Consider the following 13,639-nt stretch of genomic DNA (forward strand, 5'->3'; position numbering starts at 1 on the left):
TACAGACGATTGCAAGTCACCCTACATGGGTGCTGGGAATCGAACTTGGGTCCTCTGCAAGAGCATTATGTGCTCTTAACCTCTAAGCCATCTCCAGCCCCTTAATTTATGTGTGTGCAATTTATATGCGTAGTATGTATATGTGTGTGCACAAATACACGTAAGGGAAAAGCATGTCATGTCTTGAGTGTGGAGACGAGATAACAACTTTGCGAAGTTGGTTACTCACCTTCCCCTTTTAGGTTCTAAGGGGGTTGAACTCAGGTTGCTAAGTTTCATGGCAAGTGCCTTTATCTGCTGTGCCTATAATCCCAATTTAGGAGACTGAGGCAGGAGGGTTGCCACGAGTACGAGGCCAGTGTGGGTTAGAGACCTCATCAAAGAAAGAAATCAAGTGCCATGGGAACCAGAAGAAATGAGGCAGACACACCCCTTCCAGGGGGCTGGGATCAGCTTCGGAATGTGACAATTTATTTGGGGGTGAAAGAGGCCTCACCCCCTTTTCCTGGCATCGATACAATATTGAAGAGCAGCAGAACGAAACGAACGAGACAGAGTGATCAGCACGAGCCCGCCCTCCCCTGGCCCAGAATCTACCGAACACCACATCCAAAAGAAGCTACCCTTCCCCACCGGAAGTCCTCCCCAAGGGGCAGGGCAGACTGGGGCCCCACCCCTTCGTCCATTGGCCAGCTTTACCATATTCCTGCCATGAACCACTGGAGGCAAAGTTTAGCCAGCTGGGAGCTGGATGGTTGAACCACAGACAAAGGCAAAGACACGTCATCCTTAAAACGCAAGAGAAAAGAGACAGTGCCCGTCCCCAAATATAGAGCTATGTACGTATATTATATATATTTATATATAGAATCCATTCGTGCAGTTCATCAAATGAGCTTCTTAAAAATTAAAACAAAATTATAAGATACATATTTCTTTAGGCCTTTGTGTTTTTAAGTTAAAACCAACGAAAAGATGCCTGCTTCAGCCCTTGGCACAAATGCCCAGCATTTGACTCCTTCCACCTGGCCTCTCCAGCCCTCTGGCTCCATCACCTGACTGATGCTCTACATACAGTGGGAGTGGAGTCCTTAAGGGCAGAGGTTACCTATAGGCTGGGCAGTGGAGTCCTGAGCCCCCACCTAACCAGCTGCCTCTTCTCGGTGGTGGCTGTCAGAAGGGGTGTGGAAACCCCACTCTGGGCTTTCTGAACTAAGAAAAGAAGCAGACAGAAAACTAAAACCCTTAAATTCTCTCTTTTCCTTTAAAAAGTGATTCTTTGAACCACAGAACCCCCCCCCCCCCCCCCCAGAGGCCACCTTAGCCTTAGTGCACAGGAACCCAAGGAAGAGCTGACCAGACTGGGTTCCACCTTCCATTGAAGTGCAAAACAAAACAAAGGAAAAAAAAAAGCCAAACAAACCAGAAAAGGGAAAGGGGTGTGGCCTCTCAGGTCCCAGAGGCCTGAGGGTTGGCCTAAGCCCACATCCTTGACTGACCCGGTTTCTGCCAGATCCACTCTCTAGTGAGGAAGTCCCCTTCTTTCCCGTCAAAGGCCAGGGTGGCCTGGGCTCTAAGCCCTCCGTTACTCCAGTCAAGTGACTTAGCCTCCTCTGAAAGAGACAACGCCTCCCATTCCAGCCCTCCCACTGGAGCAAGAATGGCTCGACCAGAGGAAGGAGGCTCACTTTGCTCCTTTAGGGGCTGTGGGCAGCTGGAGGTCCCAGAGTGCTTGTGCGGAGGCCTTGCTGCACTGCCCAGCCCTTTCACAGAGGGACCGACCGGTTAAACAGGGATGGGGCCCAACCTTCCATCTCAAAACCCAAGACCCTGGGGACTCGCCTACTCTCATTTCCTGACAAGTGGGTGGGAAGAGAACATTTACAGGGCATGACCATCAGGGGAGGGGGTCATTTCACGTACAAAAATAAAGCAAACCAGACTGCAACTTGGTAATCAGGAAAACAAAAAAGCAGCAAGGGAGGAGGGGCCTGCAGTAGGCAGGTGGGGCAGGCTGTGCAGGGGTGTGTGGGGAGCTCTAGGCCTCACTCCAGGCTGTCTGGCAGAGGGAAGAGGGGTCCTGCTCTCCAGCAACCCTGCGCCTCCCCGCATCCACGCACCTTGAGGCCTTGTGCCTGAGCTCAGAGCATGCACAGAGGGGGTGACCCCATCAGTGGCTTCCCCAGCCTGTATCCCTTTCCCAACCAGGGCAACTCGAAGGTTCTGGGTCTTTAGGGAGACTGTGGAGCTACTGGGAACCACGTGTCCCAGCAAGCTGGAGAAAATTCAGCACAGTGAATCTAGTCCCCAAGAAGTCCCACAACTGCCACCTACCTGTCCCCTGAGCTTCCTGCTGGTTCCCTGGGGACTGGCTGTCACCCTTCCTTTCAAACAAGAACTGGAGTGGAAGTCTGTTCCTAGGTCACCAAAGAAGACATGCCCTGCCTGCTGCCAGGAGGAGGGCAGCATGGCCATGGTGCCTTCAACCCTGGGGGCCCCACCAGCTAGCTCGGGCCTCCATCTTACCCCAACACTATCACCTCACCTGTGCAATCGCTGCGTTACTATGGTCTCCCTTCGCCCCACACTCTTAGGAATCTCACAATAATTTTTTTTCTATTTTTTCTTTTCTTTGTTTTTTTTTAACTTTTTAAAAATTTTTTTCCTTTTTTTTTCATTTTTTGCAAAACTAACTCTTTCACTTTCCTGTCATAAAATCACCTCTGAAAACACAACTTCTTTACAAAAAAAGGTCACAAATGACACAGACTCTCAGGAAAACACATTTCTATGGTCTCTGCAAACACCTGTAACTGGCACCCAGGTGGTGACTCACCTGGGGAAAGGGGAGGGGGAAATCGCCTCTGGGGACAGAGGTGAAATACCAGCCCTTATTTGGGGAAAAAGCCAATTGGCACTTGGACGGTATGGGGTTAACACAGGACAAGCTGGGACCTGGACTGTGGCCCCCTCAAACCCTGTGAGGACCCCTGTTTCATACCCTGGGGCCAGGAGGGCTGGGGCTGTGCTGCAGACCCTGGCAGGGGTGGGAAGGAAGAACGTCTTCCCCTAAGACCAGAATACTCGTCCTCGGGTCAGCTAGTTCTGCCTCTTACCACGCTTTGAGCATGGACCGAGACTGTGTACACCAGGAGCCAGCTCAGGCTACACACAGGAACATACCACTCCACACTCAAGTGCACCCCAAGCGGTGGTGTCCCTAGTGCTGCCTGGGGACAGGCACCCGCCCTCTCCCCTCTGACCTGCCCTGAAACTGGGGCTTTGGTCTCTGCCATTGGCATGGACGCCTCGGTTCCCTAGCAGCAGAGGGCAACCGAAGCTGCCCAAGGCACCCAAAGTCTTCCCACAGGCTAGACTGCCAGGAAGCTCAGCAGCTAAAAGCAAACCAAAGGGGTGGGAGAAACCGAAGATCCCTGGGAGGTCCCTGGGCATCTCCTTCCTCCATCATCTGCAACAGAAGAGACTGGAGCTGGGCCCTCCCCATCACAGTCCCCATGCTATGTCTGCAGTGTGAAGGTCCGCCTCCCAAGCTGACCATCCCAAGAAAGGCCTGAGGGGTCCATATCCCCCAGGAACCTGGAATTGGAGGAGAGGCCTGTGGCTTCCACGACAAACCACACAGACCGGACTGTGCCAGGCCTGGCTAAGGCAAGGGAGGCCACGCTTTCAGAGACCCTGTTCTGAGGAACCATAAAGGGTGTTGCGGGAAAGCCTGAAGCCCTGCACCCAACACACACAAGGATCCACGCAAGAACAAGCCAAGGGGCAAACACGCATGCACAGCCAGAAGTCTCCACAGCAGGTTCTTACAGCACCTTTGGTAGAAAACGGAGGGGGCTTTAAGATGCCCAGAGGCTGCGGCAGGGTGCCACATCTGCCAGCCCCTCCACCTTCAAAGGGGGTTTTGGATAGACACAGGGTGTTTGGGGCACAAGATCTGTGTGGGCCTGGTCCTGATGTAGGCAAGCAGGGAAGGAGACCTCTGGCCCAGCTTCTGCCACCCTCAGCGGTGTTGAGAGAGGGCCCATTTTGGCCTCATCCTTCACTCAGTCCCAGGTGGCACTAAGAAACTGTACCCACTCTAGGTGGAATCTCCTAAGGGCCCTGAAGCCGCTGAGATAGCACCGAGACCAGACACTGCACACAGAGCAAGAAGCAAGCTAGGAGAGGCAGGGTGGGGTGTGGGTAGGGCAGGTGAACCCCAAGTTCTTGGGCTTCCCCAGAAGCCACCTACTGGGCCCCACCTGCACAATCAGGGACAGAGCTGGGGACACCAGGGAGCATTCCTTCCTTCCTGTGCCCTACCAGGGCCCTACCCATGTGCAGGACTACTCAGCCCCATCCCTGGGTCAACACTGAGCCATTGGAGGCAAGCAAAGCACAGGCAGACGGGTCTAAGGGCAGGGACAGGGTGGGAGCACAAGTATGACTCCAGGAAGAAACCCCCCCCCCCAAGCCTCCCTCCTCGGGGAAGCTCCTCACTTGCTTGGCCCAGTGCTACCACCACCCCCTGCAGCACCTGCCACCCCAGCAGCCACCTTCTCAAAATCCTCAGGGCTGCAGAATTCCTTGATGGTCACCGTCAGGAGGTTGCTGGTGACATCTGTGACGACTACATTGGAACATGGCGACATCTCGGGGCGCCAGTCCCCAGCCTCGGGCTCGGAGGAGCAGGCACCTGTGGGCTCCAGGGCTGTGTGGAGGGCCTGGCCCGCAGCAGCAGTGATATCAGGAGGGGCCCTCTGGCCCGTGACAGCCGCCTCAGGAGGGATGGACAGATCAAGCACCTCTGGCTCTCGCCAGTCGGGAGCAGATCGGCTCATGGTCTCAGGGAGTAGCTTGGGTGGTGCATCGTCTGGGTCAGAGGACTGCAGTGTGGGTGAGGGGCAACCGGAAGAGCTGGAGCTGTGTGCGTCATAGGGGGCAGCTGCTGGGGTGGCCAGGAGCAGCCCAGGACCAGAGGCCACTTCGGCTTTGCCCGCAGTAGAGGGCGCCAGAGGGGCGGGCGGGGGCTTGTACAGCGCAAAGGAGCCAAACTTCATGTGGCGGATCTGGGTGCGCAGCATGCTTTCGCTGAACTTCTTGCTCTTCCCAATGACCCGGTTCCGCGATGGGACTTTGGGGCGGGCAAGCGCCCCTGCACCCTGTGCAGTGCTGCCTCCTCCCGGACCCTTGTCAATCACCTTCAGATTCAGGATGATGCGGTTCCGCTTGGGCTCCCGGGGCTTCACCTTGCGGTTGATGATGCGCACGGTCTCAGAAAAGGGAGAGATGGGTGGGCGCAGGCCAGAGCTGCCCCCTTGTGGATCTGGTCGTGGCAGGGGGCGGCGGGACATGCGGTGGCAGCGGCGGATGTCTTTCTTTAGCCGGTGCACCGCAGCACTGGAGTGCAGCTTGGGTGAGGAGGCGCTGGCGCTCGGTTTGACGGAAAAATGCACATCACTGATGCGGAGGGCCTCGGCCTGGGCCCGGGCCTGTGGGCAGAGGGGCGTGGGTGGGACTTCAAGACTTACAGCAACCCCTGGACATCCCTAAGCCAGACAGCCCTGAGTTCCGTCAGCATATATTCAGGAGACTACTCAAAACAATCAGTGACTTATGACCCTTACGACAGGTAGGAGGGGGGCGCGGCTCAGATGGTAGAGTGCTTGCCTAGCATGCACAGGGCGCTAGATTCCACAGCATAACATAAACCTGTCACCTGTCATGGCAGGGCACCCTTGTAATTGCAGCACTCCATAAGAGGAGGCAGTAGATCAAAGTTCAAGATTATGCTCAGCTATACAACAAGTTTGAGGCTAGCATAGATCACATGATACTCACTAAAAAAAAAAATGTCATAACGTCTAGAGCTTGGTCTTTTTTACTACCACTAAGTGTGCATGGGGGGGGGCGGGGAGGGTTTTTTCCAAAGGCCACTCTTTGCTGACTCAGCAACCATGACAGGGTCGGGGGGAGCCTGTGAGGGAACCCTCTGTGAAGGATCTCAACCAAGCCTGGGGCTCTTCCAATGGCTAATTCTTCGTGACAGAAGTAGATCCTCCCAGCCCCATCCCTAACTCGATAGATGACCATCACCTCCAGAGAGGCCCTTGTCCCAGCCCACAGGCCCTCCTCTCTGCCCTCATCCTACCCACACCAGTGGATCCCAAAACCTATATACCCCCAAGCCAGTACCAAGACAACTGATCAGAGACAAGAGTGAGCTCTGAAAAGCCGCAGGTTCAACAGCAGCTCAGCGGCTACCTCATGGGAACCCCAACCCTGAAAGGCCCTTCAAGCCCTGGTTCCACTCGAACCACCCCTTGCCAAAAGACTCAGAATGGACAACAGACAGGGACTCCTCCCTGGCCAGCCCTTCCTTCACTGAGACGGATAAAGGCCAGCTGCTCAGGTCTAGGAATGACATCCCCCTCCAAGAGCTGCTGTTGTCTCTGGAGACCCAGGCCGCCTGATGACAGCAGAGACCAGACCCCATCCAGATATGGAGAAAACCCCAGCAGTTCCTGAGGCCAGGGTGGGACACGGCCTGGGGACAGAGTAGGGAAGGACAGAGCTCTGAGGTGAACACTGCTCCAGCGAAGCACAGCACCTGCTAGCCCTGTGACTGCCTTAATCTAGCGGGTAGACTTTAGGAGCGGGGGGGGGGGGGGGGGGAATTCATTCCCTTGGTTAATCTGTCAGGGTCCCCTGGAGGAATCTGTGTTTGGGGAAGCTCTCCACGTCCAGGTCCCACACACTGGGTGCTTAATCAGTACAAAGAGACAACCTGTATATCCCAACAAGCTTAGACTGTCACCCGTCAGGGCTGTCCTGGATTATGGTGAACTAATATCTTGGCAGGTAGCTCACACCCTCAAGGGGGAATACACCTTAAGGATAATCAGCTCTGCACCAAGGTTGGGGCCTCCCTGTCAACACTCACTGACACTAGGTGGCAGCACACAGGTGGGTACCGCTGGCTCCCAAGGCTCCTTCCTCTCTCCAGTCAATTGAGTTCCACAGGGGCCCCTTACACCCTTTCCCAGTCACACCTCCAAGGGAGTCTAAGAATTCTAATAATCTCTTCAGAAATAAGGGTGTGGCCTTCACTCACTCAGCAGCCTCGACTCCCTGACCTGTTTGTTTTTTGTTTTTGTTTTAATGCATATGTACACAGATGCCCACATTAGCCAAAAGGGTCATTGGCTCTCCCCTGGAGCTGGAGTTCCAGGTATGTGGGGGTCTGCCCCTTGCATAGAGCAAGGCACTCTTAGCTACTGAGACATCTCTCCAGCCCCCACATTGACTGGCTGGGTGCTACAGAGGTCTAACGGTGGGTGACATGCTCCATGGAGTAGCAGAATGTGTGCAAACTGTACCTAAGACGACCGTCTGCAAACCTCATTCTCCTTCTGCATGCTATCCTAATCTTCCTGTGGTCAGCATTAGAGCACCTGCTGGCCACACATCTGGACGCAGTCAGTACTCAGGACAAGCTAGGGTAGGACAGCTATTGAAAGAATCCTGTGGATGCCAGGCTTGCGAGAAACCAGCTCTTCCTTATGTATGGTTTCAAACTGTCTATAAACACCTCTTATTTAACAAGGCCTACACAATATTGCATAAGGCACAATTCGTGGGCTGGAGAGGTGGCTCAGAGGTTAAGAGCAATGGCGGTTCTTTCGGAGGACCTAGGAGGAGCCTGTAACTCCAGTTGAGTCTGAGGATCCTCTTCTGGCCTCCATGGGCACCAGGCATAAACATGGTACACAAACATATATGCCAACCCTTACATATTTAACAAAATATGTATCTTCCTCAGGTTGAGACTGTTTTGACAGTAGGACCTGGGTCTGCCTAGTGAATTTCAAAACTGAGTACAGATAACACAGTCACCGTACTGGGACAAGTGGTTCCAGGGTTTGGGATGTACTACAGATACCATCTAGACACTGCTGCTAGCTCTCTGTGGCAGTGGACAAATTCTTGGCCTGTTTTCTTCTCCCGGTGTGAAATGGGGATGTACCAGCGCCCTCAAAACGGCTCCCATGTTGCTGAGTACAGCTCCTGGCTGAAAACGCTGAGTGCATTTTTCTGAACTGCCTCCCAGTCACAAAGCAACAGGTCCAGCCCAAGCTACCTCTACATCCCTTCACAAACATCTCTCGATGTCCTGCTGTTTCCTAAATTCTGGATTAAGATGCTACCATAGGCAGCTCCACCCCCTGCACTAGCGACTCTCAGCCATGTTTCCCGTGTGTTCAACTTCACTCTTGAAACTTATTTCCATCTGTGAAGTGAGGATAGCACTCCCAACTCCACCGGAATGTTGAGGATATTAAAGGAGATACTCGATCAGAGAACTCAGCACTGTTGTGCCCCTAGGAAACCCAGAAACTACAACTTTAAAGAAAAAGGTATTTTGAGAATCGATACTGAAGCTCATTACCGCCATGGCCACTAGAGGGCGCGCCAGCTGCGCTGAGAGGCTGTCAACACAGCCCACCAGTCTTCCAGCTGCTCCGCCCACCCCTCCCTACCCGCAAGCATCAGGGTTAAGGTTGCTGCGTTACTGCCTGAAGATGATGCACCGTGATTGGTGGCGGGGAATGAGATACAAAACTATAGAATTATGGAAACCATTTTTTCCACTTTTGGTCTAAGGCTAGCCCTAAGGCCCAGACCGTTGAATGGAGGTGCTGGCCGAGTCAGCGGGGGGGCTGCTCCACCCCGCCCCCACTGAGCATTCAGTGCTCTGGACAAACTGGAGATTTCGAGATTCTGCAGCTTGCAGTCTCTTCTCCAAGGAGCCCTTTCTATTCTTCTGGTGTCAAATTTGTTAGGAAGAAAACCTGGGGCATCCTTAGTCCTTTAGGGAAACTACGGTAGCCTTGTGAGGCCACCTGCAGCCTTAAGTGTACAAAACGTCAGTCTTGTTTTCCTCTTCCCAGGCTCTCTTCTTCCCTCATAAAAAATAAAACAAAACACCCCTAACTCTCCAAGATGGCTTCCTCTGAAGTTCTTTGCTGCCTCGCCAATGCAAACAGGCTGTTTCACCACGCCCCACCCCATCCTCACTGGAACCTCCAGAAATATCAGAAATATCAGGTCGACAGGCTCAGGACCGGAAAGCTGATAGTCCAGGGTGGATGATCAAACTCAAGCTGAAGTAATTTAAGATCAAATTCAAATTGGGCTCCCAAGTATAAGGGGAAGGCACAGAATACGCTCTAAGAGAGGTGAGCAGCGACAGGGCAGGAAGGTGGGAGGCTTGCTTACCAGGAGACAGCCTATACCGACTAGCTCCAAGGCTAGAACACACAGTACAGGTCAGTGTATTCAAGGCTGGAGATGAAGGGTCTCGCTTAGCAGAAAGAGCTTTCCTGTTCACCTCCTCTCCCGAGTATGCCCCGACCTGCCTCACCCACCCACTTCCTGGAGCCCACCCCCTACCCCCAATCCCTGGTTTATCCCTGATTATCCCACTCCCAGGCCCCTCTGGCTGCGGCCTGCTGCCAGGGATTTTGTCAGGGGCTTACAACCACCCTCTGCCCAGCTGGGGCCCCTCTGGAAAAGCCTGCCGCCTAGGCAGCGGCGGAGCTGTCCCTCCCTTGCAGGCCCTGTGCTGCGCCCTAGCTGGGGGCCCAAGAGGGGGCTGCTGGGGCTGGGCCAGGTTACCTTTAGGAGGAAAGTTTTGGGTTTGGGTCCTCTCTTCTTGGGCCCATACAGCTCACGTTCCCTTTCCCTGCAGTCAAGAAACGCCAAAAAAATATGAGTCCCTTCCCGGGCCCCACTCCCCGGCCCAGCCCGCTTTTCCCGCTTCCCTGCACGGCGCCCCACCGCGCCGGACAGCTTCCCCAACTCACTTCTGCTCGAAGGCTGCGATGAGCCTCGAATCCAGAATGTTCTCCTCTGGTTCCCAAGTGCTGTACCTGCCGAGTCACGCGTGCAGAAAAAGCAAAATGAAAACCCAAGGGGCAGAGGCACACCTCGAGGACGCCAGCACGCACCCCCACCCCAGGCCCGAGTGCCTTCTGCCGCCTCCCCGGTCTCCACGCCACCGACCCCACGATACTCACTTGATTGCCCACCCCTTCCATTTCACCAGGTACTCGATACGTCCCTGAAAAACAGAAAGAAAAAAAATAGGGGGTGGGGGTGGGGAGGATGCAGGGACCCGAGGAGGCGGCGGCGCGGGGGTGGCCGAGGGAGCCCGGCAAGCGGGACCGCTGCGCCCCGAGGGCCCGCGGGCTCCGACACCGCTGCGGGGAGCGCAGGGCAGTCCGGGCCGAGGGCTCACCTTGCGGATCCGGCGTTTGATGATGGATTCGGCCGCGAAGACCCGCTCGCCCACTGCAGACAGCTCCATCTTGCTCAGAGGCACCCACAGCCCATAATACTCCCTGCTCCCGCGGCCGGTGCTGCACCGCTCGCGCACGCGCCCCAGCGCTCAGGCCCCCGGCGGGCGGGCGCTCAGCGGGGCGCGTGCTCGCGTTCCAGCTGCGGGCCGTCACGTGACGCTCGGGCCCTGAGCTCTGTTGCCAGGACCTCCCCCTCCCCCGGGGCGGTTGCTAGGGAAAATGAGCGCTCGCGGGGCGGGGGCGCGCGCTGGCTCTTAAAGGGGCCTATCCTCTCCGCCGCAGTCCTGGCAGGAGACCGATGGATGCGTGGCTGGTGCCAAACCGGGAGAGGTGCAGTGCATTTTTACTTTGTCCTGCTTCATCCTGAAGGACCAGGATCCCTGCCACCTCCTACCCTCCTTCTAACTCCCCATGCCTGAATTGCCAGGCCCTCGACCGAGAGGTGCGATGAATCCCCGAGTTTGCAGGCGCAGTGCATCCTCCTGCAGACGTTTGCAAATAGTTAAATATGATACAGCAGAAATGCATTCGCTGCAGCTTTGCCAGACCTTGTGGGGATTTCTTTAATACATCACCCCATCCATTATTTATGTATTCGTGGGAGTGTGGTTTTGTAACCGGTTCAGATGAGTTAAAACAAAAAGGCCACCGCAGGAAAGGGGGGCTGGGCTTGGAGGCGGAGGTGACCCAGGTCTGCTGAGACCAGGGTTGTGAGCAGCACCTGCAAGCAGACCTCGAGGGCGGTATGTTTGTAAAGCAAAGAGGGAGCGGTCTCGGAAGAGAACCGCCCGGCATCCCCGACTGAGTCCAAAGCGGGCTTTCTTTGGGTCACTCAGCAGAACCCGCCCTCTTGATCAAATTTGTTTTCGTTTCTCAGGCCGCAGGCCACACCACTATCCTACAGTCCACAGATGCGAGGATGACTCCGCCACTGAACTTGGGGAGGCGCAAGCGAGATCTGGAGCTGTCCCCCAAGGGCTTAGCTCGCCGAAATCTGCCTCGCGAAACCTTCCATTCCGTTTGTTTTGAAATTATTTAATCTTATTTTCCATTAGGCTCATGGTCTTGTTCTTTGCAAAACAGAAATGTTAAACACATACGGATAGGGAAGCGAAAAGTCAACCGTCCATAATCTGCATAAAACCATTAGGATCTTCTAGCCCCGTTCTTCCCCTAAACCCAGGCCTGCATGAATATGCACACACACACATCACCCACCAGTAGAGTACAGGAATATACATTCGGTATATTTAAATGTTTACACGCGTAGGGTTGTATTATATACACTGTTCTGGAGTTATTTTCCTCCCTTCATGATATTGATTGAACATTAACACAGATTTTGCTCCATTCACTTGCTGTCTAGGGCTGGCCTGGGTGGGGGATGGTAAGGGTCAGGATTGTCTCTTGATTCCATGATTGGCTTATTAGGAGGCGTGTGTGCTTGTCCCTGTTGTACTGCCATTTCAACGTGCAAATCCACCATATGAAAATCTCAGCTTTTCGTCTCTGCACCAGTATAGATATATAGAGAAATTAGATCAACTAAAATCCTTCTGCCCCCCTCAAGATATTTACGCCACTGAGAAAGTGCTGGCACGTCGGCAAGCCCAAAGTGACCTTTCCCTGAATAGCGAGCTAATCTTCTGGGGTGGTGTGGATGAACAGGTAGGCTGAATGTGTGGGTGTCGGTCCGATCCTGAAGGCTGAGGAGGCCACAGAATGAAGATCCAATCAGTCCCCATATTAGATCATTCAGCAGCCTTTGTGGAAGCTGCAGAAAGCAGGCGAGCCCAGTGAGAAAGGTGCCTACCACACATGCAAGGAGTTCCACCACCGGGGTGGACGAGCCTCATGTTGCCGCTCTGACAAGCAGCCCCAAATTCATCAGCTTAAGACGGCAGAAGTCCCAAGTCAATGTCACTGAGCTGAAGTCAAGGCTGAGGAGCTTAAAGAGACAGCCAGTTCCAGGCCTCAGCTGGCTTCTAGAAGCTGCTACCTCTCCTTGGTACGTGGCTTTGTTGCTCATCTCCTTAACACCTTCTGCTTCTTCAAAAGGACCCCGTGGTTATGCTGACCCAAGGTACTCTCCCTGCGGTGTGGTCTTAATCTAATCACAGCTCTCCTTTCTCACACAGTCCATGGTCCCCTCTCAAGACCTTAGTTTCTCTGTTTCACTTCTTTCTTCTTTGTATTTGTGTGTGTATATGTGTGTATCTTTGTGTGTGTCTGTCTGTGTCTCTCTCTGTGAGTTTGTGTACAAGCATATGGGTGCACACGCTTGTGGAAGCCAGAGATTGATATCAGGAGTTTTTCTTGGTCATTCTCCACCTTATTTTTTGAGACTGGGTCTTTCAACTAAACTGTAGCTCAGTGACTGGTTGGACTGGCCCACAAACCCCAGAAATCCTCAGTGTTTGCCCCTCCCCAGTGCTGAGATTACAGCCTGTACTGCTCTGCCTGGCTCTTTATGTGGGTGTTCTGAATTCAAATCTATGGCCAGTACTTTACAGACTAAGCCATCTTCCCAGCCCCCACCTTAATTTTCAGTGGTTTCTAACACCTTTTGGTCATTGACTGCTCTGAGAATTGTTAAGTCTTGATTCATTTTAAAAAATGCGGCCTTTATAGCTCCCCCACCCCTCTTAAGCCTGCCCCTTGGTTGTGGATGCCTAGAAAAGGTCTTCTCATTCTGGGGGCAATGTCTCCTCCCCTTCTCACAACAGCTTCTGATGTTTTATTCAGTACCACACAGACAGAACTGCTCTCCCAGTCTGTGTGAACAATCCTTAGAGGATTGATCCTCTTATTTCATGGTTCTCAACCTTCCTGAGGCTGCGACCTAACACAGCTCCTCATGTGGTGGTGACCCCCAACCAAAAAATTGTTTTGTTGCTGCTTCATAACTGTAATTTTGCTACTGTTATGAATCATCATGTAACTCTGATATGTGCCCCCAAAGGGCTCACAACCCGCAGGTTGAGACCCGTTACCTGGAGCCCAAAGCCCGTAAGTGTAGCTGTGAGGGTTCAGAATGTATTCCCTCTCCTTCTGTTTGCTGACAGTCTCAGCTGAAGGTTTTTTCTTTCCTGGTCTTGCCCAGGGTCATCACTGTGGTTACAAGGAGAAAGGCTGAAGCTGAGGATTGGTCTCTTGTCTCCTGATGAGCTCTCATTATTCTAACCCTGCACTAGCTCAGAGTCCCTCACACCTGCAGAAGCCCTGAAGGACCAACTGTGGAAGTCACAAAACACTTCTGTCAATGCAGGATGCGA

The 13,639-nt window shown here is 53.7% G+C and overlaps 1 protein-coding gene across 1 annotated transcript; it reads right to left on the minus strand.

The window, feature by feature from the left end:
* Positions 1 to 449: 449 nt before the first annotated feature.
* Positions 450 to 10,504, minus strand: Cbx6 (chromobox 6). The gene is made up of 5 exons (XM_041672331.1): positions 10,304 to 10,504; positions 10,083 to 10,126; positions 9,870 to 9,935; positions 9,682 to 9,748; positions 450 to 5,495 (listed from the first exon to the last, which is right to left on the minus strand). Exons 1-5 carry the CDS (start codon positions 10,370 to 10,372, stop codon positions 4,500 to 4,502), a joined length of 1,242 nt encoding a protein of 413 aa, XP_041528265.1. The 5' UTR covers positions 10,373 to 10,504; the 3' UTR covers positions 450 to 4,499.
* Between the last annotated feature and the right edge of the window lie 3,135 nt (positions 10,505 to 13,639).

Source organism: Microtus oregoni, unplaced genomic scaffold, assembly GCF_018167655.1.
Source record: "Microtus oregoni isolate MIOR12 unplaced genomic scaffold, Mior012 000022F_ref0000154, whole genome shotgun sequence".
Taxonomy (NCBI): domain Eukaryota; kingdom Metazoa; phylum Chordata; class Mammalia; order Rodentia; family Cricetidae; genus Microtus; species Microtus oregoni.

Bases quoted from the DNA above. Each gene is read 5' to 3' on its own strand.
- Cbx6 (XM_041672331.1), bottom strand. From the start codon at position 10,372: ATGGAGCTGTCTGCAGTGGGCGAGCGGGTCTTCGCGGCCGAATCCATC. The intron at 9,936-10,082 runs GTGAGTATCGTG...GTGACTCGGCAG, and splicing joins TGGAAGGGGTGGGCAATCAA to GTACAGCACTTGGGAACCAG. The intron at 9,749-9,869 runs GTGAGTTGGGGA...TCTTGACTGCAG, and splicing joins ATCGCAGCCTTCGAGCAGAA to GGAAAGGGAACGTGAGCTGT.